The sequence below is a fragment of the Dasypus novemcinctus genome, chromosome 12 (assembly GCF_030445035.2).
Source record: "Dasypus novemcinctus isolate mDasNov1 chromosome 12, mDasNov1.1.hap2, whole genome shotgun sequence".
Taxonomy (NCBI): domain Eukaryota; kingdom Metazoa; phylum Chordata; class Mammalia; order Cingulata; family Dasypodidae; genus Dasypus; species Dasypus novemcinctus.
This window is the reverse complement of record NC_080684.1, coordinates 57,575,611-57,600,429: the sequence shown is the minus strand read 5'-3', so window position 1 is coordinate 57,600,429 and position 24,819 is coordinate 57,575,611. Positions and strand designations below refer to the sequence as shown.

General features: G+C 36.3%; 1 protein-coding gene across 1 annotated transcript in view; it reads left to right on the top strand.

The window, feature by feature from the left end:
- The first annotated feature begins 3,267 nt into the window (after positions 1–3,267).
- CAPS2 (calcyphosine 2) overlaps positions 3,268–24,819 on the top strand; it is a 53,269-nt gene continuing 31,717 nt past the window's right edge. The window contains exons 1-7 of the mRNA XM_004472971.4: positions 3,268–3,362; positions 12,596–12,705; positions 16,910–16,959; positions 18,688–18,733; positions 18,823–18,948; positions 20,746–20,922; positions 21,331–21,453. Coding sequence (XP_004473028.1) covers positions 12,625–12,705; positions 16,910–16,959; positions 18,688–18,733; positions 18,823–18,948; positions 20,746–20,922; positions 21,331–21,453 — 603 coding nt within the window. The 5' untranslated portion in view covers positions 3,268–3,362; positions 12,596–12,624. The remainder of the gene's footprint in view (positions 3,363–12,595; positions 12,706–16,909; positions 16,960–18,687; positions 18,734–18,822; positions 18,949–20,745; positions 20,923–21,330; positions 21,454–24,819) is intronic.

Genomic DNA, 24,819 nt, shown 5'->3' with positions numbered 1-24,819 from the left:
TATTAAGAGAAAGAAAAATACAAAAAACAAGTGGCAGGAAAACAACAAATGAAGCATGTTTTAATCAACCCAACAGAAGCCAAGAAATAAGAATTTTAAAAATTTTGTTTCCTAAAGAGTGTATTTAATGCTGTTAATATTCCTTGAATCAAGACTCTAGCTGCAATGCACAAAGTTTGATAATATAGTGCTTTTATTACTATTCAATTATATGTATTTAATAATTTCCATTATGACTTATTTTTGGATCTATTAATGAGCATTTTGCTAAATTTTTACATAAGAGAATTTTAGTCATCTTTTGTTATTAATTAAATTTTATTCCATCTCTGGTCAGAGAATATGAACTATATGATATAAAGCCTTTGGTATTGGAACAAAATTGGATATAGAAATAGATAAACTGAAGAGAATAGAGACCTAAGAAGTATCCACAGATATATCCCAGAACTGATATATAATAGAGGTGTATCTCTGATGTGTTAGGCAATCATGGACTCTTCAAAAAATATCCTCATATAATTATTTATCCCTATGAAAAAACTTTAAAATTTAAACTCTTTTCCTTACACAAAAAAGAAATTCCAAACTGATTAAGATATTAATATGTAAAAGACTATTACAGAAAATGAGTATTTCTGAGTATTTCTAGGACCTCATACTACTTCCTCTGTATACAATATATTTATCCTCTTATTCAAATATTCAATGTAGCATCCAAAGTGATCCTGTTAAATAAAAATCAGATCCATGTCTTTCCTCTGCTCAAAACTTTCTACTCTAGGGAGCAGATGCTACTCAAGCAGTTGAGTGCCCCCTTCCCAAATAGGAGGTCCTGGTTAGGGTTCTTGGTGCCTCCTAAAACAGAAACAAACAATAAACAAAAATAAATGAAAAAATCAACTCAGGGGAACTGATGTGGTTCAGTGGTTGAGTGCTGGCTTCCCACATACGAGGTCCTGGGTTCATTCCTGGGCCTTGGTACCTTGAAAAACAAACAAATGAAGAAAACACACAAAGACAAAACAAAACCCTTCCAACAGAAACAAACAATAAACAAAAATAAATGAAAAAATCAACTCAGGGGAACTGATGTGGTTCAGTGGTTGAGTGCTGGCTTCCCACATACGAGGTCCTGGGTTCATTCCTGGGCCTTGGTACCTTGAAAAACAAACAAATGAAGAAAACACACAAAGACAAAACAAAACCCTTCCAATCCATGGAGGCCAATCCATTATACTCAGGGAAAACCTAAAGTCTTTATAATAGCCTCAAGGCCCTAAACAATGTGGCCCTTGTCTGGTCTCAGTACTTAATCTCCTTCCTTTCTTCCCCTGCGAACACTCTGGCCCTCTTGCTGTTCCTTGGAAAAGTCAAGGTGCTCTTGTCTCCGAGCATTCTCATATTCTCTCTCTCTCTCTCTTTTCCTGCTTGGAACCCATTCTTACAGATAGATAGATGCCTCATTGGTAACCTTCAGTGTTTGCCCAAATTTCATCTTTTCAAGGAGGCCCTCCCTGACGATGGTAATTTATTTTAAAACATCCTATACCCATCACTTCTTATATATGTTGTTATTATTTCTTCCCCTCACTTGACTGTAAACCCTGTGAGGCAGAGATTTTTGTACTATACTCCCAGCACCTCTGAAATGGGGTTCAATATTTGATGAACAAATTAATAAGATTCTGACCAACTATTGCTTACTTTTATGATCTTCTTCAATTAGAAGGAATCTCCTGTCGTTAAAACACTTGAGTTCATATATCACTATTTTATCCCTCTTAATCCCCCAAAACAAGTTATGAGCACAGCCTATTACTTTATTCTTCCCTTTCACTCATATATTGAACACAATCGTTTACAAATTGTTAGCTCTACTTTAAAAATATACCCCAAATCCAAACACTTCTTCCCATTCTGTGAACAGCTCACACCCTAACCACAGTTACCGTCATCTCTTACTTAAATCAAGGTACTATTCTCCTACTTGGTTTCCATAACCATTCTTGCCTCACTGCAGTCTATTTTTCATAGAATGATCAATTATTCCTTTTGAAACATAAGCTGCTCCTCTCATCCAAACCTTCCAATGACTTGTTAGCACATTTAATATAAAATCCAAAGTCCTGGATACAGCCAACAAGGTACTACATAGTCTGATCTGTAGCTACTCTCTGGCGCCTTTCCTGCTCTCCTCCCCTAGCTCACTCTGCTTCAGTTGCATCCAGCAGCCTTACAAAGATGCACTCCTCAGGCCCTTTGTACTTGCCTGCACTGCTTTTCATTGGGTTTCCCTCAGAGAAGCCTTCCCTGATAACTCTGTATCCCCCACCTGTCAGTGACTATACCTTTAATCTGTTATATTTTTCTTTATTGCACTTACAACTATCTGACATTACATTGTTCATTTCTTACATGACTACTAGATTTTAAGCTTCACTGAAACAGAAACCTTCTTTTGTTCCCAGTTATGTATTTAACTCCTAGAACAGGTACTGGACCTATAGGCCCCATGCCTGAATGGAGGAACCATCCTCTTTAATTTTATAATAATATTGTATACAGTTATAAGCTTATTGAGAAAAGAAACCTTATCTTATATATATATATGTATATATGAAGGATACAGTAAGTATTTTGATTCAATAATTTAAAAGGCAATACTGAGTAGGCTTATATACTTTTCTAGCATTGGTTAAATGGGCACATAATGGGTATTAAATGGATATTTGTTGAATACATGAATGATTGAATGAACAAATAAAAATTTTAAGTAAAAGTTGAGCTTCACATGCAAAGTGTTTGGGATCTGCAAAATAATAAAGGTAACTTAGGAAAGTTACTGCATATTACAGTGGCATGGAACCTTAAAATAACTCTATACAGACTTTTCCTTTTATAGATGAGGTGCAGACACCTAAAGCGTTTGTGTTCACAACAAAGGTGTAAAATTGTGGTAGAGTAAAGAATAAAATGGAGGTTCCCTGATTTAGTATTTTCATTTGTGTGTGTATAATTTTTTTTAATGTGAAGCACCGTATTGCAGCAATCTTGTCTTTTAAAATAATTGTAAGATCCTTGAGAGCAGATATTACAAATATGCTTAAATTCTTTTCCTTCTATTCAATCACAGTGCTGAGCGCACAGTAGATAAGTCAAACAGAATTTAATTCAACGAAAGAATTACACTACGAGAGCCACAATCCGGGCCGGACTTTGGCACTTTCCCTGAGCAGGAGAAGGGCCGCTGAATGAGTCCGCTCCAGTTCCCAGCCGGGATTTAGAGGCATCTCGGCACCTGGTTCCTACAAAGCTCTTAAGGCTGCCACCGGGAGGATTTCACCACTTTCTCCTTTTCTGTGAGTACTTCTGCGGGGGCAGCATCCCGGGGATCTTTTGTGATGCGGGTGGGGCAGCCTGAGGTATTGGAGGCCGAAGTTTCTGGGGTGGAGGGTGGAAAGAGCGAGGGACTTGTGCCCACGAACTTCTTTTTGCTGGAGGTGGGAGAGGGCAAAAGCAGGGCACAGCGTGGAGGTGTCTGTTGCTAGGCAACTTGCAAACTCCGGCCTAGGGCTCCAACCTTCTTCCCAAACTCTAAAAACCCCGGTGCCAAATGTTCAAACAGTGATCAAGCAGGATATCCCTCTGGTTTCCCGCCCATCAGAGGTGGTTCACGGTGGCCTTGCCCTATTCCATACCTTCTCTAGCCTGCCAGCTGGTCTTAGCTCCTCAGGTCAAGTCAGTTTGGCTGCACTCATTCTGGTATATTGCAGGTGCCCTGAAGTATCATCTCAACTCTTGGGGGCGAGGTCTGGGAGCAAAGAGGGTTACTCTGCTTTGTTTAAAATTAGGATCAGCTCAGAAACCTGATTCTATTATTGACTGGGCTCCAAGGTGGACTTGATCTCTGCCTTCAGGGAGCTTACATCCCAAATTGTGTTTCTCCTTATCTCTGGGCTGGGTTTGAACCATTTGTGATATTCTCTCCCTTCCATTACGTTCTGATTTGGCATAAGTGACATAATAACCATTACTAACCAAGAGAGAAGTGAGGCTAATTGGAATTGGAAATACTGATCCTTAAAAAATATGGGCAGTGGAAGGCGAGTTCAATATTTTTGAGTTGCACTATAGATAATATGGCAAGACTTGGATCTGTCAGTTAATATTTGTTATTTGCTAAAAGTTCCATCTCAAGATTTGCAGCAGTTTGGGTGGAGACTGATGCCATTCAGAATATTCATATGTGCTCTTGGCTCCTCTTGCCACCTCTCCTTCCCCCAGCACAGCCTAACTCAATATTTAATGATTTAGGACAAGGACAACCCTTGGCATGCATGCCAGAGACTGCCTCACAGATCATCTGTTTGGAATGCTGTTTTTTGTGCCACCAAGTTTAGGTTCCTGCTGGTCTCTAGTCCCTTCAACTAATTTCTTCTTTACCAGTATCAATTAAAAGGTATTGTCCTGAAATCTCTGAACCTGCCTGTGAATCCAGGCATTACAATAACTGCCAAGAAAAATTCACTTTTTTGGATTTTGGTGTCCTAATTTTGAAAATAAGAAGGTTGTGTTTTGTTAACTCTGAAGTCTTGTCCAGATGTTAAGAGCCTTTGAAAAGATATGCCATTGGTCTAACTGCTCTAGTTCTATAGATTCCTGAAGTGTTCCATATATGAGGGCATTGCTCTTGGAAAACTCTTGCTTTAGCTGGATGACCCATCTGTGTATGACATTGTTCTCAGTTAACTTATGTCTGAATTGATCAAATTCACTTATTCACCTATTTATTATGCTTCTACTATCTTTGAGGCTTTCCGCTGATCAAAGAAAAACTTTTTAACAACGTGAAAAGTAGGATCTCATAGCTTTATTGAGCAATTCATGAATAGGGCTGCTTCCCATGCAGAAAACAGAAGGGAACTCCAAAGAGTCAAGTCATAGAAAGGCAAGGGTTTATATAGACAGGCTTATGTAACCAAGAAGGAAGTTAGCAGTATAAATTATTCCATTGGCTATATTAAGATATTGTCCTTTTTTTTTTTTTTTTTTTGGCTAGTGCCAAGCCAGTGGGACTGGGGCACACAAGCTCAATTGGAGCTAGCAGACTATGGCTTGGTTGGCCTTAGGTTTTGGGTTTGGGGAGAGCTGAGGGCCCACAAGACAGTAACTAAAGTTTTGGTTTATTGTGTTTAGCATGAACCATTCCACCTTGAGCCTATGCACATTATTTAACAGTGCTAAGTGTTGAGATATATAGTGGTGAGCAAAACTGATGTGATCTTTGTCCTCATGGACCTTATAGTCTATCGGTGAAGAATAATACCTACCATTCAATACTTTACATGCCTTTTCTAGTTATTTTAAGGTAGAATTTAAGAGTAAACATTGTTGTGATCATGTCATACTTAGGTTTTAAAAAAATTTTTATTTATTTCGCTCCCCTACCTCCCCTCCCCTCCCCCCCCCCCCCCCCCCCAGTTTTCTGCTCTCTGTCCATTTGCTGTGTGCTCTGTGTCTGCTTGTATTCTTGTCAGTGGCAGCCGGAATCTGTTTCTTTCTGTTGCGTCATCTTGTTGTGTCAGCTCTGCGTGTGTGCAGCGCCATTCCTGGGCAGGCTGCACTTTTTTCGCGCTGGGCGGCTCTCCTTATGGGGCACACTCATTGCGTGTGCGGCTCCCCTATGCGGGGGACACCCTGAGTGACAGGGCACTCCTTGTGCACATCAGCACTGCGCATGGGACATCTCCACACGGGTCAAGGAAGCCTGGGGTTTGAACCTTGGACCTCCCATGTGGTAGGCAGACGCCCCATCTGTTGGGCCAAATCCGCTTCCCATCCTTAGGTTTTGAGAAGTGAGACTAATCTAAGTGAGACTTAGAAGTGAGACTAATCTATGTTAAACATGTGTAGAGGAATTTGAATAACTTAATGCACTAAGTTATTTATTGACTTTATAGATATTTATTGAGCATCTGTACTGCATTGAAGGCAGGAGATACCAGACTTTGTGGACAGTGAATTAGATGAAAAATAGCCAATAAGAATGAAGTTTGATGAATGCAGTGCCTGGGGAAGTACAGGGACTAGGAGGACCACGATATTTAGCAGGTTAACCTTTGCTGTTTTTACTAATTGCAAGTGACCTATAGTGATTTAAAGTGACTGTTAGTGATTTGAATGGCTAAGGTATAAATAATTTTGAGATAGATGTGTGGAGAAAATCACTTAGGTAATTACTCAGAATCCTTTGGTTTTGTTGGCAGATAATAATTAAGGCAAATATAATAACTCTTGATATGTGATTTAAAACAAACAACCCACTTTTCCCAACCGAACAATAATTTTAAAGTCACTTCTTTGCAAAAAATAACTTAAAAAAGAAACCAAACCCTTAAGCTAGTGCTATGGGAATCTTTTTCAAATCTGATAATTTGTGATGTTTTTAGGATGTCTGCTGGTCAGTAAATCTTCCTGACTTTTTTTTTTTAGGTTTCTTTCTTTTTTTTTTTTTTTTTGATTGAAATATATTACTCATACATAAACATAAATAAACAATACATGTATAATAGTTGTGAACTTAAAAACAAACATATAACATCAAACAAACATATATGACATCTCACCCTACCACCAATAACTTGCATTGTTTTTAAACTTTTTAAACTAATGATTAAAGAGCATTGTCAAAATATTACTACTAAACAAAGTATTTTTCCCCCAAACCAATCCGATTATTATCTTTATATCATTTATATATGAACATACATAAACAATTAAGTGTATAGTAAAAGTTGTGAACTTACAAAGCAAAAACATGCATAACGTCATACAGGGGTCTCATACATCAACCCTCCACCAACACCTTGTATTATCATGAGATGTTTGTTGCAAACTATGAAAGAACACTGTCAAAATCTTACTACTAATCATAGTTCTTTTCTTACATTTGGTCTGTTTTTCCCCCAACCCACCCTATTATTATTTTTTAAAATTATTTTTTATGACAGAAGTTGCAAACTTATAAAACAATCATGCACATGTGCAGAATTCCCAAACAACACCCCTCCGTCAACACACCACATGTGATGTGTCATTTGCTACAGATAAAATAATATCATCTGATTATTGCCATGTTCATAGCATACATTTGGCTCACTTTTTCCATACTGCCTCAGTATCAACATAGTACATCTTTTGCATACATGCAGGAATATCACATTACTACTAACTACAGTCCATAGGTCACTTCAGCTATATTTTTCCCATGCTTCTCCACATTCCCAACACCCTGTAGTAGTGATATACATGTATTGTAGCTCACAAAGGACACTCTTGCATCTGTACCATCAACCACAATTCTTACCCACCTTTTGCTTTACTGTGCTATCCAGTTCCTAGAATTATTCTCAACCATTCTGTCAATTGGCATTTACATAACTAGACTATCACTTTCAGTCACATCCCCATTTATAAACTAGCTGTTACTCGCTGTGTGTTACCATCCACTCTATACATTTCCACAATTTTACAGTAAAGCTAATTAAAACTTCTACATACATTAAATATCAGTAGTCCACTCAGTCCTTCTCTTATCTCCTTTAAGAATCTACCACCTACCACCTGGTCTTGAAGGTATTTTCCAAAAATTTCTTCTAGAAGTTTTATGGTTCTTCCTTCTTTTTTTTTTAGTTTTTTGATCCATTTTGAGTTAATTTTTGAATAAGGTGTGAGAGAGGGGTCCTCTTTCCTTCTTTCACCTATGGATGTCCAATTCTTTCAGCACCATTTGTTGAATGGGTTGTTCTGCCTGAGCTGTGTGAGTTTGACAGGCTAGTCAAAAATGACTTGACCATACCTGTGAGGGTCTGTTTCTGAACCATAGATTTGGTTCCATTGGTCTGTTGTGTCTGTCTTTATGCCAGTACCATGCTGTTTTTACCACTATAGGTAGGTATTGTAATTTAAAGTCAGGAGATGAGGGTCCACTTTTCCTTTTTATGATGTTTCTGGCTATTCAGGACTCCTTACCCTTCCAAATAAATTTAATAATTGTGTTTGCAGTTTTTTCTTTAATGCTTGTGGAATTTTTATTGGGATTGCATTAAATCCGTACATCAATTTGAGTAGAACTGACATCTTAATGATATTTAGTCTTCCAAACCATGAGCATGGAATGTTCTTCAAGTTATTTAGGGCTTTTTTGATTTGTTTTAACATTGAGTTTTAGTTTTCTGAATACAAGTGCTTTACATCATCAGTTAAGTTTATTCCTATTTGAACTTTATCTGTCCTATTTTATTTTCACCACTCTTTTGACACTTTTAGTTACTTTTATTGATATAATCCTCACTTCTCTTCCAGGCCCTCTCTCCTGTCTTTTCTTTACAGGCTCTAGCACACCCTTTGGTATTTCCTGAAATTCTTGTCTCTTGCTTAGAAATTCTCTCAGTTTCTGTTTATCTGTGAATATTCTTATTTCACCCTCATTTTTGAAAGACATTTTTGCTGGATATAAAATTCTTGGCTGGAAGTTTTTCTCTTATAGTGTCTTAAATATATCAGACCACTGTCTTCTTGCCTCCATGATTTCTGGTGAGAAATCAGCACTTAATCTTATTGGATATTCCTTATATGTCATGCATTGCTTTTCTCTTGCTGCTCTCAAAATTCTCTCTTTGTCTTTGGCCTTTGACATTCTGATGAGTATGTGTCTTGGAGTTGGTCTATTTGGATTTTTTTTGGATGGGAATACGTTGTGCTTCTTGGACAGGGATATCTATGTCCTTCAATAGGGTTGGGAAATTTTCTACGATTATTTCTTTAAATATTCTTCTGCCCCTTTTCCCTTCTCTTCTCCTTTTGGGACACCCATGACATGTATGTTTGCATGCCTTTTGCTGTCATTTAGTTCCCTGAGACATTGTTCAATTTTTTCCATTCTTTTCTTCATCTCTTCTTTTGTATGTTCACTTTCAGAGGCCATTTCTTTAAGCTCACCAATCCTTTCTTCTGCCTCCTCAAATCTGCTATTATATGATTCCAATATATTTTTAATTTCATTGATTGCACCTTTCATTCCCATAAGATCTACTATTTTTCTATGTATGCTTTCAAATTCTTCTTTGTGCTCATCCAGTGTCTTCTTAATATCCTTAATCTCTTTAGCCATCTCATTGAATTTATTAAGGAGATTTGTTTGAACATCTATTATCAGTTGTCTCAACTCCTTTATGTCATCTGCAGGCTTACCTTGCTCCTTTAACTAGGCCATAGCTTCCTGTTTCTTGGTGTGGATTGTAATTTTTTGTTGGTGTCTTCATATCTGGCTTATTAGAGTATTTTTTCTGGGTGCAGTTTTTCTCTCTAGTTTGGGCCTTCCTATTGTTTCTCCCTTGCTGATTATGCAGTAGGAGCCAAGTATGTAGTTGGTGCTCTAAGCTGTGGAGGCTCAAGCTGCCCTCATTGCACCAGGGACCAATGAAGCTTCTTCCAACTTTCTCCTTTGCCAGACGTAGGGACAAAGTCACAGCTATATGGAATAATCCACATGCAGGCCCAGCCTGTAGTTGCCCAGAGAGACAGATGAAGCCTCACATCCCTTTTTCCCCTGCCTGGGGCAGGGTTGGAGCTGTAGGAGTGGACAGCAATCTATGCAGTGTGGGTCTAAGATGACCACAGTTGCCCTGGTAGAGTTCTGATTTTCAGTCAATGCCAGCCAAAGTTCTCTGCAGTTATCTGTATAGGCTGGTGCAGGGCTCCTCAGCCTCCTCCCTGCCAGAGGCAGGGCTGAAGCCTAGGCTAGGGCTGCAGACTGATCTGCATGAAAGAAACTGGTTCCTGCTGACACTGAGAGTTTCAGTCAGCCGGCCTGCCCCTCAGGCTGGGGGCAGAGTCAGAATGTTGGCTACTGGTCTCTTTCTGACTTGGGCTGGTTCACAACCCTCTGTTCCCAGGGTTATCTCTTAGCCAGCCAATTCTCCCAATCTGTAGCTGAAATCGGCAGTCAACTCTCTCCTCCTCCCCTCGTTTCTGGGAAACCGGAGCTTTCAATTCCAGCCACAGATCAGCTCCTGGGGCACCTAGTGCTGCCAGAGCAGGGTAATCACCGACCTCCGCAGCTTGGCTGGTAATTTCCTGGAGAGGCTGGCGTAGGTCCCCAAAGCTTCCTCCCTGCTGGTGGTGGCACCGGGGCCTCGGCTAGAGCTGCATTCTGATCTGGATGGGAAGAAGCTGGTCCCTACCAGCACTGGGATTCTCAGTCCACCCTGCTTCCCTTCATGCCAGGTGCGGAGTTAAGATGGCAGCTCCCAGCCTCTTTCTAACCTGGACAGGCTCAAACCTTAGCTATTCTCCGGATGATACTGTAGCCCAGTGAATTTCCTCATCATAGCTGAAATTGGTGCCCAATCGTCTCTTCCTCCCCCATTTGGGGAAGTGGAGCTTTTGATTCCAGCTGCTGAACAGCTCCTGAGGTGGCTTGTGCCTCCAGTGGAGGATGAGCACTGGCCTCTGTGGTGTGGAGCACTCTCCCTATGAGTCTTCTCTGCAGACGGGCATCTTCTCCTTCCACTCCTTCAGGTATGTTGCATGATGCTCTTCTGGCCTCCCGGAGCCCCCAGACAGGTGCTTCAGCTAGCTCCAGAGAGCTCTGGGCGTTTGCTAACTGCTCTGTAGCAGGAGCTGACTCTAGGAGCTCCTTACTCCGCCACCATCTTGCTGGTTCTCCCTCTTCCTGGCTTTTTTCTTATAGAATTCCAGGCTTAAGGCATTGTTTTTTTTTTAGGAGAGAAGACTATGGAATGAGGTGAAGGAACCATGTAGATAGGTTAGTAAGGAACTGGGACATTCCAGGTAAGGGGATGGTTTTGGACATGAAATAAAAGTGCATTTTCATCATAATAATGATGGTTACCAAAAATTGAACATTACCATGTTCCAGGTGATATAGGTTGAGAAAGGTATGAGCATTAAACTCATTTATCACATTAGCAGCATTGGCTCAGAGAGATTAAATTCTTATCCAAGCTCAAATTGTAGGAAACTGGCAAAAATCAGAATTTTAATGTAAATTTTTTTTACTCTGATCCTGCAGTAAATTATACTATCCTTCCTTTATAAGACAAACAAACCAAACCAATAAACTTTTATTATTAAAAGAAATCATCTAATAGTAGGAAAAAAGTAGGACTACATTTTTAGACAAAAAATGTATTCTTGGTAATTTAAGGTTGAATTTTAACTTAAAATGTGCAACATTTTGGTGGCAGAGGTAGTTCATCTGATTTCTGTTTAATATGTATTTATAAGTTGATTATTTTCAAAATTCTCTTGCAAACATTTTAAACTGTAGTCACATAATTACCAATCTAACTTTTTACTCTCCTTTATTCTTTGTATTAAAGAATATTATTTGCTAAAAACTAATTTCACCAATCTGACTGTCAAAATCAAAAAGATTTGGGAAAAGAGTAAAAAAAATATATCTTATTGTGGTAGAGAAGAGGGGCATGCATTCATTTCTTATTGCTACTATAACAAATCACCACAAACTTAGTGCTTAAAGCAACACGAGTTCATTCTTTTGCCATTCTGGATGCCAGTAGTTCAAAAGGAGCCTGATGGTGTTAAAACCAAGGTGTCATCAGAATTGGTTCCTTCTGGAGGCTCCCAGGGAGAAACCGTTCCTTACTTTTTCAGCTTCTAGAGGCTGCTCATACCCTCCTCCTTCATCGTCAAAGTCAGCTGTGTAGCATCTTCTTTCCTCTCTGACATCCACTTCTTTACATCTCTCTCTCATTCTGATCCTTTTGGCTCCCTTTTCTGAGATGCTTGGTGATTCCATTGGGCTCACAAGATGATCCAGAATAATCTCTACATGTAAAGATCCTGAGTTTGATCACATTCTGCAAAGTCCTTTTTACCATGTAAGGAAACATTCACAGGTTCTGAGGATTAGGTCATGAATGTCTTTGAGGGGCTGTTATTTACCCTAACACAGGACATAATATAATTGCCATACAAAAAAGTTGATTTTGGGAAAAGAAGAAAAAGCAGTTAACCATGTGATCTCTTTCCAGGCAGGATTATTATATAATTTTTTTTTTTTAAGATTTATTTATTTATTTATTTCTCTCCCCTTCCCCTCACCCCCGCCCTGGTTGTCTGTTCTCTGTGTCTATTTGCTGCGTCTTCTTTGTCCGCTTCTGTTGTTGTCAGCGGCTCAGGAATCTGTGTTTCTTTTTGTTGCCTCATCTTGTGTCAGCTCTCCATGTGGGTGGCGGCATTCCTGGGCAGGCTGCACTTTCTTTTGCGCTGGGTGACTCTCCTTACGGGGCGCAGTCCTTGCCTGTGGGGCTCCCCTATGCAGGGGACACCCCTGCGTGGCACTGCACTCCTTGTGCACATCAGCACTGCGCATGGGCCAGCTCCACATGGGTCAGGGAGGCCCGGGATTTGAACCGCAGACCTCCCATGTGGTAGACAGATGCCCTTACCACTGGGCCAAGTCCGCTTCCCTATTATATAATTTTTATAAATTATTTTAAATATTAAGAATAATCATTTTATATTTTCATTACGTTTTTCAAAGTATACTGCGGGATAAATAAGTGGACTTGAATGGATTTAGAAATTAAAGGAGTTGCTGCATCTCCTAGGAATAAAACTCAGCCTTTCTCTCGAAGAAAGAAACAACTACACGTAAGTATGGTACATGATTTTCTTCTTGTAGGATGACATTAAATAATTTTCTGACTCCTTTTCTTATGTTTTTGTGACTGCTTATACTCATAAATCTGTAGGCTTTAATGTTCCCAAGATTGAAGAATTGAACCCCCACAACTGAAGATAATCATTACTTAAAAATTGGTCACTGCTTAAAATATACAGGGTTCCTGTCTGGAATGATAGACATGTTTTGCTAATGGATTATGGTGATGGTAACACAACATTGTGAAAATAATTAACAGCACTGAAATATATATATATATATATATATATATATATATATATGAATATGATGAAAAGGGGAAATATTAGATTGTATATATGGTTACAGTGTAAACAATGTTTTAAAAATTGGCCACTGCTTGACTTGGTTCTATTTTTTTAAAATTAAGCTTATTATTTTCCTCTTATTATTTTAAAAATCATCTGTGTTTGTTGGCAGAAAATATTTTAAGAAATAGTAGTAAGAAAATAGCAGTGTCTCTAATATTAGGATAAACGTTATAAACATTTCCATGGACTTAGGCATAACAGGCACACCATTATAAGCTACATATATAATGTTGAATCCTACTTTTTCATACAACAAACAGCATTAGCATTTTCTATGGTATTAAAAACTCTAAAGTAATTTTAATGGTTATTGTTATGTAATGCATGATATAGTTTATATTCAGAAGAATCATGAAATATGAACAAATCATTTTAAAATGTACATTTTGATTATTTAAAAATGGAATCTCAGTGACTGGATTCTTTTGGATTTATTTTTTACCTATAATGTGCTTAGCACAATGCTAGGTGTTAAGGACTCAACAATAACTGAGATGATGACTCTCCTCTCAAGGAATTTCTAGTCTTGTAGGTAAGATTTATAGTTTGAACAGTGTTAAGTTCAGCTATCTAGATACATACAATATATATTATTTTGATATTATGCATTTTAATAATAGTATTATGGAGTATTATAGATAATATATAGTATATTTATATTTGTAGACAAAAAAGGTGGAGAAGGCAGCTAGGGTAGAGCAGATTGCATGCTTAAAAATATAGAAGTGTGAAACATAGATCACCCAACTTTTAAAAATATATTTTAAAAAAATTAAAATATTTGACAAACTAATATTATATTTTGCATTAGCTAGGATGGACAAGAATCTGGATTTCTATTATTAGGATCTTTATTATTCTCAACCTTCATGATTTTACAGTTGTGTATTTCATTGATTAATTAAATGCAATTTTAGCTTACTTTGTCCGTGTTCCCATGACAGTGTTGGGTAAATATCAAGTTTAATTTAAAAATATAGAAAAGCTAGGTTTAGCCTCTTGTTTTTCTTATTATTCCAAAACCCAAATGCTTGTTGCTTATCAGGAACCATGGTAAATATTTTAATAACTTTATCAGTTAATTCTTACAACAAACCTTAGAGGTAGATACTATTATCAGCCTGCTTTTAGACATGGAAGAGCTGAGGCTTCTAGAGATTAAGCTACTTGACAAAGTCATGTCCTTAAATAGCCGAGCCTGGATTTTGGACTCCAGTTCTGACTCTAAGACCTATGCTGTGCTCTTTACCCTGTCTTAAACCATCTCCACTGTATGAATGAAGTAGTGCTTTGGGGTTCTTAGGAGCCACAATATTATGGGTTAAATTTGAGTTTCTTTGATGATTTGAATCTAAGAAGCCATTCTTGTTAGCCAGAACATCAAGTGCAGTATTATGTCTTTTCCCACTGATCATTGGATTATCATATTTTGCAGGCCTGTTAGGAAAAGCTCAAAGGTTAAGTTCTTCAACAAATGATTACTATATTATTCACTTTCTGCCAAATTATTACCCACCTTTTTTTTTTTTCTGTATAATTTATTCTATTAGGAATGTCCTGGTACTGGTGGGATTTAGGAGACAAGTTTACACTTATCTTAGAATTGCTGTTTCTTAAGGGAAAAAAGAAAATCCCAAATGTGCAGATTATTGTCTCTTAGAATGTATCAGCGAAGTGTCAATTCAGTAATTATCAGCTCTCATTTGCAGATCATTCTAAGAGAGAATTAAAAGTTAGAAATAATACACTTTTTAAAAAATGGTACTTAAAACTGCAAATGTCACCAGCATTACGATCATCAACAATTGATAAATACATGTATGAGCTAAAACCATAAAAGCTGTTCAGCCCAAATAATAATCAAAGGAATGCAAATTAAAATAATGATATATATTTATTCCTCTATTAAATTGGAAGGAAAAAGGGAAATCTTAAGAATACGTAGAACTGGAGGTGGAACAATATAAATTATTAGACATTTGGAAATGTGATTGTGAGTATGTATTGAGCTACAAAATTTTTCAGATTATTTGATCCAAGTAATTCCACTCATGGCAATATATTCTAAGAAAATAATCTAAAGTATAGAAAAAAGCACAGTTCATAAAGGTATTCTTTATGTGCTTTTTTTAAATAGTGAAAAAATATTGGAAAATATGTAGCAGTGTAAAAATATCAGGTAATTATGGTACTTATTCAAGATGCATTATTATATAGACATAAAAATGGTGGTTTAAAGAGTAACATAGAAATAGCTTATAATAAAAGGTAAAGAAGACAGGATACAAAAATGTCCAACTTTTCTTGTAAAGGGCCAGGTAACAAATATTTTGGGTCATGCAGGCTCTGTTGTAACCACTCAACTCTGCTATTGTAGTGTAAACACAATTATAGACAGTTCATAAACAAATGAGCATAGAGCATAGCTGTATTCTAGTAAAACTTTATTTGCAAAAGCAGAACTGTGGGCCATATTTTGCTGACCTTTGGCCCAGGACTTATAAGCAATAATTTATCTTTTTTTTTTTTTTTTTAATAAGGTACTGGGGTTGAACCTAGGACCTTGTAGTATATCTGCTCCCCATAAATTATCTTTATTTTCAATTGACAAGCATAATTTTGTTGGAAATAAACAAAAGAAGTAATTGCCGTTCTAAAACAGGTATGCCTTTGACTTCTGAAAACTGTCCGTAGGACTATTCACACACTTTCTGAAACATAATGATGATGATGGCTATAACTACAGTGATTTTCTATTCGGGTTTTATCCTAAAGTTAGATGATGATGTGATGTTTCCCCGATACAATTGAGAGAACTTTTTACGTGTGATGAAAGTGTGTTGCTTTTTAAGGCGATATTTAATATATATTTCAATTTAAATGATCATTTTGTGATTTTTACCATTTCTATATCTTAACTATTTATTACTGCATTTAAAATAATCTTGTATTAAAGTTGATATTGAACAGAATTTTTATTTTCTTGCTTTTATGTTCAATTAGAGTGATGAAACTCAATCTCTTATGCAATTTCTGTACTTATTATCCATACCACACAAATAATGATGAATTAGATGACATTTCATAAGTAAGGTATAAGTCCTGATGGGTGAAGTATTTCCTGCTTCTTCTATTAACTTAAACTTTTCCTAAGACATACACCTATTTCTTATTCCATGGTGGCAAAGCTCACTGTAATTTTCATGTCTTTGTACAGTTTTTTGGTAATAAGATTGACTATTTACAAACACATACATGTGTTTTTGTGTCATTTCCTCTCTTAAAACACTGCAATGCCTTTCTGTGATCTTTAGGACAAGGTCCAAGCTCCTTAACTTGTAAAAGCTCGAGCTCTGCTTTTTCACACTCTGGATTTCACCCCTTTCTAACTGCTAATTCTGCTGTTAACCTGTGTAGCACAAGTTGTTCCTTTTGCCTAAAACAATTTTCTCCCTCCTCTTTTCATCTGGCTAACTTCAGTTTATCTTTCGGAGCTCAGTTTGAAGGTTGCTTCTTTTGAAAATGCTTCCTGAACTCTTAAAGTAGGCTGGGTGCACATGCTTTGAATAGTTGCTCTTTCATTAACCTTATTTTTTCGTAGTATATGTGTTTGATTGAGTGTCTTCCTTAGCAGTGAGCTGAGGGAAGGGATTATTTATCTTGCTTAGCATTTCACCTCTGTATCTCAAGCATAGTAGGGAGGGAGTTAATAAATATTTCTTATATGTAGTTTACTGTGGAAAATTGTAATTATTTTATCATACTGACTTATTGCTTATCTTTTGAAGTACAAACAAAGGGTATATGCATAGCAGCTCTCATTTTTTGTTTTTTCTTACTAAAGCAAGGAGGGACTTCAGAATCATGGGCAACCCAGAGTCCTTGCCCACCTGTGTAAGTCACATTTCTTCACATTTGAACTGTTTAATAGTCAACTATTTCTGATGTACTGACCAGTAAAAAAAAAACAAAGCAAAATTATATGTGTAGCTATAATTGTGAACCACAGAAAATTTATATGCATATGGTAATCCTGAAAACCACTATGCCAAAATTAAAATAGCTCTTGTAATAGGATGGCAGGATTATGAGTAATACCTATTTTTTTCATTTTCTTTAATTTTATTCTAATGTTTTACTGAAAAAGTTAAAATATTGCTTTAGTTGGAAAAATTTAATGCATTTATTAAGGAAATAAACTAAAATTTTGTATTTTATGATTGAGATTGTCAAAATGAATTTAATGCTAATATATATACTTTATCTTATCTTGAGGAATATGGCAGTTTTATCAATCTTATTAAAAGATTTTGTTTTTGGACTATAGTACATTAGTTTATGTTTTATATTTTACCTTATTTTTGGCTTTTAAAACTTGGAATCAATATTTTTTATATTATTTTCAAGTATTTCAAACTATAGGGCTTCTTAGAAAATAGAAATTAAAAATCTTAGTAACTTATTAGGCTATTAACCACAAGAAATTGACGTTTATGTAGATTAAAAATTGTAAAATAAAACCTAAAGAAAGAAAAAACATCAAATATAAGCAATTTCATGTGGTGCTACATAATAGATATCTGTATGTTCATCTAAGCGTAAAGAATAGAGTTAAGTACAAGGGCTAGATATAAGATGCTGAGTATGAAACATTGGCTGCGATCAATGATGTGCTGGTAAATGTTTAACAACTAGTTGTCTGAAAGTTTATATAAATTTTACTTATTTATTATAAATGAGCTTAGGTTTATTTGTAACTATATTATAAATTTTGCTGATATAAAGTATGTGATGCAAATAATTTGCAAATACTAGTATAATGTAATATAAAACTCTTTATTCTCATGCTTTCTTTGTTTTTTTACTGAGCTATTATATATGTAGCTAAGCCATGGGTGCATTTCATGAACCAATGCAGTTCCAACATGAATGTTTGTTCTTATTTTCATTTACTTAGAGTGATGTAAGAGTGACTTCTTTGCTGAATTGAATAATAGTTTTGAATGCCAGCAAACTATTTCCTCTATTTTTTGTGCTCAATTTAACAACTATAGACATGATACATTTTAAAGTTTAATCTGCATTATTAATATTTCTCTTTTACCACTTTTTAAAGACTTATTGATCAACAAAATAATAAATTAAGTTCTGATTCATAGCATTTGCTGATTCCTGTGTAAATCTTCCCATCTTGGCTGATTTCAAGATACTTATGTGACATAACTGAATATAGAATTAGGAAGACATGTATCATTATATTATTTTACATGTGCAATAGATATAAATAAATAACCTCTAGAGCACAGATAATAGTAAATACAGTAAAATCATTAGGAAGTGATGAGTTTTGAGTACTTATCACCTCTGTTTTTAATGTAATTTATTAAATTTATAATACATATTATATATTAATTTATAATTTAATTAAAAATAGCCTTATTAAACAACCAGCTTGAAAAATTACTGAACATTGAATTAAAGCCTCTCACAAGCAGGTATGAGCTGGATTCGCTACACCACTGGCTTCAGTGTATCTTTTTATATAAAATGTGGCATATATGATTTGTAATTACTAAAGTCTCATTTTTAAAAGTTATGGGATTCATAGAGTATTTCTTTCAGGGTTCCACGACTTGATTTGGGAAGCCTTGTTGACTCTGATGATGAGGTAATTTTTCCTTGTTATTTAACATAATAAACATCTGAATACAGTATTATGTACAGAATATAATAAGTCTCATTTATTTTTATTTTTAGGATGGTTTTTCTTATGCTCCACTTAGTACAGCTCATATTCATTTTAATCCACCAAGTTCATCTTCTTCTCCTGATCGGGTCACACCATTTCAAATGCCGTATACACAGAATCAGCTAAATGAACTGGTTAGTATTTATTTGTTTATTACCACTTTTAAAATTGTAGTGTACATTGTTAGAAATGTGTTAAATCCAGAAATTTCATTATATTCAGCCCTATGTTTTGTCAAGTTAAATATTTTATGTATTAAAATCAGAAACTATAATGTTGATGAAATAATTTTACTTTGTTTTGCATTTTTTTATCTCACAGATGGTAAACTCAATTGCAATGACATTTTAAAATTTTCTTACACAATTGTTAAAGTATGAGCATATACTAATATGGAATCCAGCAATTTTGCAATTATGGCAAAATATTAGATCTGATTTTGCTTGTTTAACCATGTAACATTGTTCTCTTGGAATTGATTCATACTTTAGACTACTAGAATACTGTGGAGTAAGTAACCATGCTTATTCCAAGGTATCTCCTTGGGACATGTTTATACTTTAAAGAAAATCTAGTGTTTTATTTCACATTATTTTTCCAGTCCTTGCTCTCCTGTCTACTATAATGCAAATTCTAACCTAAATGCCTTTTCTGTTTGCCTTAGTCATTTGTTGATAGCCGACTTTATTCATGTTATCGTCAGGCTTTATTATTTTTTTTTAAAGATTTATTTATTTATTTCTCTCCTCTTCACCCCACCCCCACCCCGATTGTCTGTTCTCTGTGTCTGTTTGCTGCATATTCTTTTCCGCTTCTGTTGTCAGCGGCTCAGGAATCTGTGTTTCTTTTTGTTGCCTCATCTTTTTGTGTCAGCTCTCCATGTGCGGCGTCATTCCTGGGCAGGCTGCACTTTCTTTCGCGCTGGGTGGCTCTCCTTACGGGGCGCATTCCTTGCGCATGGGGCTCCCCTACGCAGGGGACACCCCTGTGGCATGGCACTCCTTGCGCATGGGGCTCCCCTACGCGGGGGACACCCCTGTGGCATGGCATTCCTTGCACGCATCAGCCCTGCACATGGGCCAGCTCCACACCGGTCAAGGAGGTCCGGGGTTTGAACCGCGGACCTCCCATGTGGTAGACGGACACCCTAACCACTGGGCCAAGTCCGCCGCCCATCAGGCTTTATTTTTAATAAATTTGCTTATGGTATCTTGCTAATGATTTCACAATGAAGCTTTACCTCATCCTTTTCAGAATTAGATTTATCAGATGTTCTCAACTCTTTTCTAGCATTGAACTGGCTTTGCTATGTTCCTTTTAGAGTGTGTTCCTCTCTGGGCCTTTGTGTTTGCTTAGTACTCTTTTTAGGTTTCTCTTATCCCTGGCTCTCTTCTCTTTTACTCCCATGAAAGTGTGACAGGAAACCAAGTTATATTAGAAGGTGGTATCTCAGTTGTCTAGAAATGGCAATCAATGCTTTTTCTTAGTATTAATCATTTCCAATTCCTCAGTACTAGTGATTTCCAAATCCTATAACTATTCTGGAAGAAAGCCTTGACAACAGAGTTCTTCTTAGGTAGAAAAAGAAAGCGTATCTAAACCCCTATAAGGAGAGTAAAGCTTTTTTGTTTTTTGTTTTCCAAATTCTTTTAGAACCAGTACTGATCTTACTGTAAGTAAGGCACAGTCTTACTCTGTATTTAAGACCAGTATTTATTCTGTATAGTTCTGTCTGCTCGGATTGGTCCATAGTGCCAAATAAATGTTTTAAACATTCCCCTGCTTAGAGCATAGGTTATAATGGTTTATTTCTTAGGCGTAAATGCTATGGGAAATAATAAACCTGTCAATGTTAAAAAAGGAAAATTAACAACTATATTGATTCTTTTATTTTCTCTGGTTGATAGTATAACTTCTCTTTTTACCTGTAGGAGCAAAACACAATACCTGAAAATTTACCAGCACCAACAGGCAAATATAAACTAAAATATCAGCAATATAAGACTGAAATGAAAGAGGGATATAATCAGTATAGTAAAAGAAATGCAGAGAAGAAAAAATCAAATGTCACCTGTCAGCCGTCTCTAAGAAACAAGATAGATGAAAAGGTAATGTATGGGATTTTAAAAACTTCCAATGGAATTTGAAAATAATAGTGCAGATTATAGATGCATGTTTTGCTTCCTATACCTTGCTATTAGATATAATAATTGTAAAATTTATTTTTATAATTGAGTAGGCATGACCGCACATCTTAGTTTTACAAAGAATCCACATGGACAATAATAGTTACAATAGTTGCTATTTTTATTGAATACTCACTGTGTGTCAGATACTTTTACATGTGTTGTACATGTATTAGTATCTCATTCTTTTTTAGTGAAGTAGATACTATTACTAATCCTCATTTTACCTATAAGTAAACTGAGGGACAATGGTTATTTAATGCCTTATTTTGTTAAAATAACAGTTTTAAAGTATGTATATAAAGGTTCATTTATTGATTTTATGAATAGTGTGCACAAGGTGAAGAAACTATTGTGGATGATCTTACGACTCTGGATAGGAAAGCCCTCCTACAGCAAGGTTATGCAGACAACCCTTACCATTCACAACGAAGTGCAAGAAAATTCGAAGCAGTAAGCCTTAGTATTTTTACTTAGTTATTTGATAAGTATTTTTACTTAGTTATTTGATTTTAGGGTATTTGCTTTTTGAGTTATAATTGAATACATGATCTCAACAATTAAGCATTTTTACTTATTTGATAAGTCATTAGGATAATTTGCTTTTTGAGATTTTATAGTTTTAAAGTAAATATTCTCAACAGTTGAATTTGGGTAGAGGTGTATAATGATTCATTTGCAACTTGAATCTTCATTTTGATAAATGACTTGCATTTAGTATATGTTCTGTGGAAATACTTAGAATCATAATGGGTTCTGCAAAAATTTTGCTTAAACTGTTCAAAATGTTAATTTGTTGCTATTCCTATTAGTGGGATTATTTGGTACCTTCCAAAAAAAAGTAACTTGATTATTTTCTGAAATAAGCTACTGGAACTGGAGAAATTCAGGTAGTTATTGAAAAGGCCAGAAATAGTCTTTTTTTTGGAGAAAGAGAAGTAAAACTCTAAACTTTCAATATGCACTTTAAATTTTTAAAAATCTTTTACAAAATCATTTAGATTAAGTTTGATGACTATTGCTTAAGCCAGTTCTGGTACAAAGAGATAATTATAAAATATCTGTGGTGTCAAGGGTTGTTGGAATCCAGTAGCTACCCTAGGTACTCCTGGGTGATTGCTCTGCAGACACACCTGTAACTGATTAATGTACCTGCATATGGAGACCCACAAGTAGAGAAAACTCTGATTTGATAACCTAAATAATAGTAGAACAATATGGTTTTGGATATTTGCATTATCATTGTCATTAAGGGGAAATTAAATTATATTTTCTTTGGGTTACAAGCATACCTCTTCTGAAATAGAAGAAATAGATAGTCAATCTCTGAATGAGGTAGACTGATTTTCTATGGGTGTCTCCAGTTGCTACATTTGTTCTTTTTCTTTTTCTAAAACCAGTCACAGGTTATTTCCTATGCCCATTACTCTTAGGTATTTATGCTTAATAGAGTAAGAAGTATTACCAGTATTATCTTAAAAATAAATTAATTACTTTATAAAATGAAATAGTATCCCAATAAAGCTTTTTGGGGATATATTCCTGCAATTGTACTTGAAGTAGATGTTACTAATACTTAAGACCCAACAGAGGATAACAGATGTGGCTCAGGTGGTTGAGTGCCTACCTCACACATAGCTGGACCTGGGTTTGGTCACCAGTGCATCCTAAAAACAAACACAAACAACAAGCAAACAAATGAAAAGCTAACTCAGGGGAGCTGATGTGACTCAGTGGTTGAGCCCGGCTTCCCACACATAAGGTCCTGGGCTCAATCCCTGGCCCTGGTGCCATAAAAAGAAAAGACCCATTAAATATTGTTCTTAGTATAATCCAGAACCATCAGCATGGGTGGACTTCTTTTTCTTACAATTGCGTGATTAATGGCAATATGCCTAAATTTACCATCAAGTAGGTTTTACTTTTTTTTAGGTAGTACTTACTTTGGATTTTTCAAGGAAATGTTCATGTAAATAAACTTTCAAGGCATCTGAAATCATCTTTTTATAAAATGTAGGTTGAAGCTTAATTATTTAATTTTTAATTTCTTAAGTGGATGACGGAAGCAGTGAATCTATGGTTTTTACGTCAGGCTCTTTTGCCATTTTTTCATTGTTATCAGAACCTTTCCATCAGTATGACTTCTGCTTCTAAACTGCTTGATGTTTACTAAATCAGTGTGCCAGAGGTGGTTCTAGCATTTCCTACAAAGTATAAGCCACCATAATCTCCAGCATTCAGTGTGGGCTTTCTGCATGGTATAATATGGATTGTCCTATGAAAATCATTATCCTCATCTCCTTTGCTTCTATCTATGTGCTGGCTGTGGCTGATTCCAGGTCTGGCCTTCAAATAAGTGAATCCTTTCTGTATATAATTTCAACAGGTTTTAGTCACTGCCCACTCTCTAAATCACCCTTAAATATCTATAAAATATGCTTGCTTTATACTGATTTTTCTAGCTTTTTTTTTTTTTTAAAAAGATTTATTTATTTATTTATTTCTCTCCCTCCCTGCCCCCCCGCCCCCCACCCCGGATGTCTGTTCTCTGTCCATTTGCTGTGTCCTGTTTCTTTGTCCGGTTCTGTTGTTGTCAGCGGCACGGGAATCTGTGTCTCTCTTTGTTGCATCATCTTGTTGTGTCAGCTCTCCATGTGGATGGCGCTATTCTTAGGCAGGCTGCACTTTCTTTCGCGCTGGGCAGCTCTCCTTACAGGGTGCACTTCTTGCGCGTGGGGCTCCTCTACGCGGGGGACACCCCTGTGTGGCACGGCACTTTGCACGCATCAGCACTGCACATGGGCCAGCTGCACACGGGTCAAGGAGGCCTGGGGTTTGAACCGCGGACCTCCCATGTGGGAGACAGACGCCCTAACCACTGGGCCAAGTCTGTTTCCCTTTTCTAGCTTTTTAATTACTCTTTTAAATTTATTACTAAACCAAAAAATCATTATGTAGTGTCATGAGCTTAGAGAACAACACAAGATGCAGTTATATACTAAACAATATAAATTTTAGAAATGAACCATATTTGGATATTTAAATTTTACATTTGGTATTTCTTCAATACAAAAAACTAAATTTGATTGTAAGCAAACATTAAATAATTATGCAAAATATTTCAGGTTTCTTAAGAGATTTACTTTTAGTACCCTCAGACATTCTTATTAGATACTTTGTGACAGTTTTAAATGAAACACTTTTACATAGCTTCTATCTTAAACAACATTATTCTTCTTGATTTTGTTTGTTGGACTGATGATCAATAGGCATGATGTAGCAGTTTGCTATTATTAATGAATTCCAAAAAGAAATACTGGATTATGTTTGTAAACTTGTCTTTTCCTCTGGGTATATTAGAGTGTATTGGATTCAGTGGTTTTACTTTTACTTGATTAAATAATGATTAAGGCTTTGATTGGGCCACATCAGTAGGATGTTGCATCCTCTCCCCTTGGTGGTGGACTCACAGATGAAAGACATGGCAAAGGACAGAGTTGGAGTTTTGATGTTGGAGTTTCGAGCTGGACCCTGGGAAGTGAACACACAGGAGAAGAACACAGAGGATTAGAGATGGCTCCTTAGACATGGCAGAAGCCCAGGTAGAGAGACAGAACCCGTTGCCTGATAGTCCTCAGCTGGCCTTGTGGAGAGAGGCAAAGCATGGAGAGCCTCATAGTCTATAGCTGACCTTGTGAAGAAAACAAGAGGACCTGAGTCTGAATGGAAATGAATCCCAGGAGAAGAGGAACCCAGGAAGCCTGAACCCTGGCAGATGTCAGCCATCTTGCTCCAACATGTGGCAAAAGACTTTGGTGA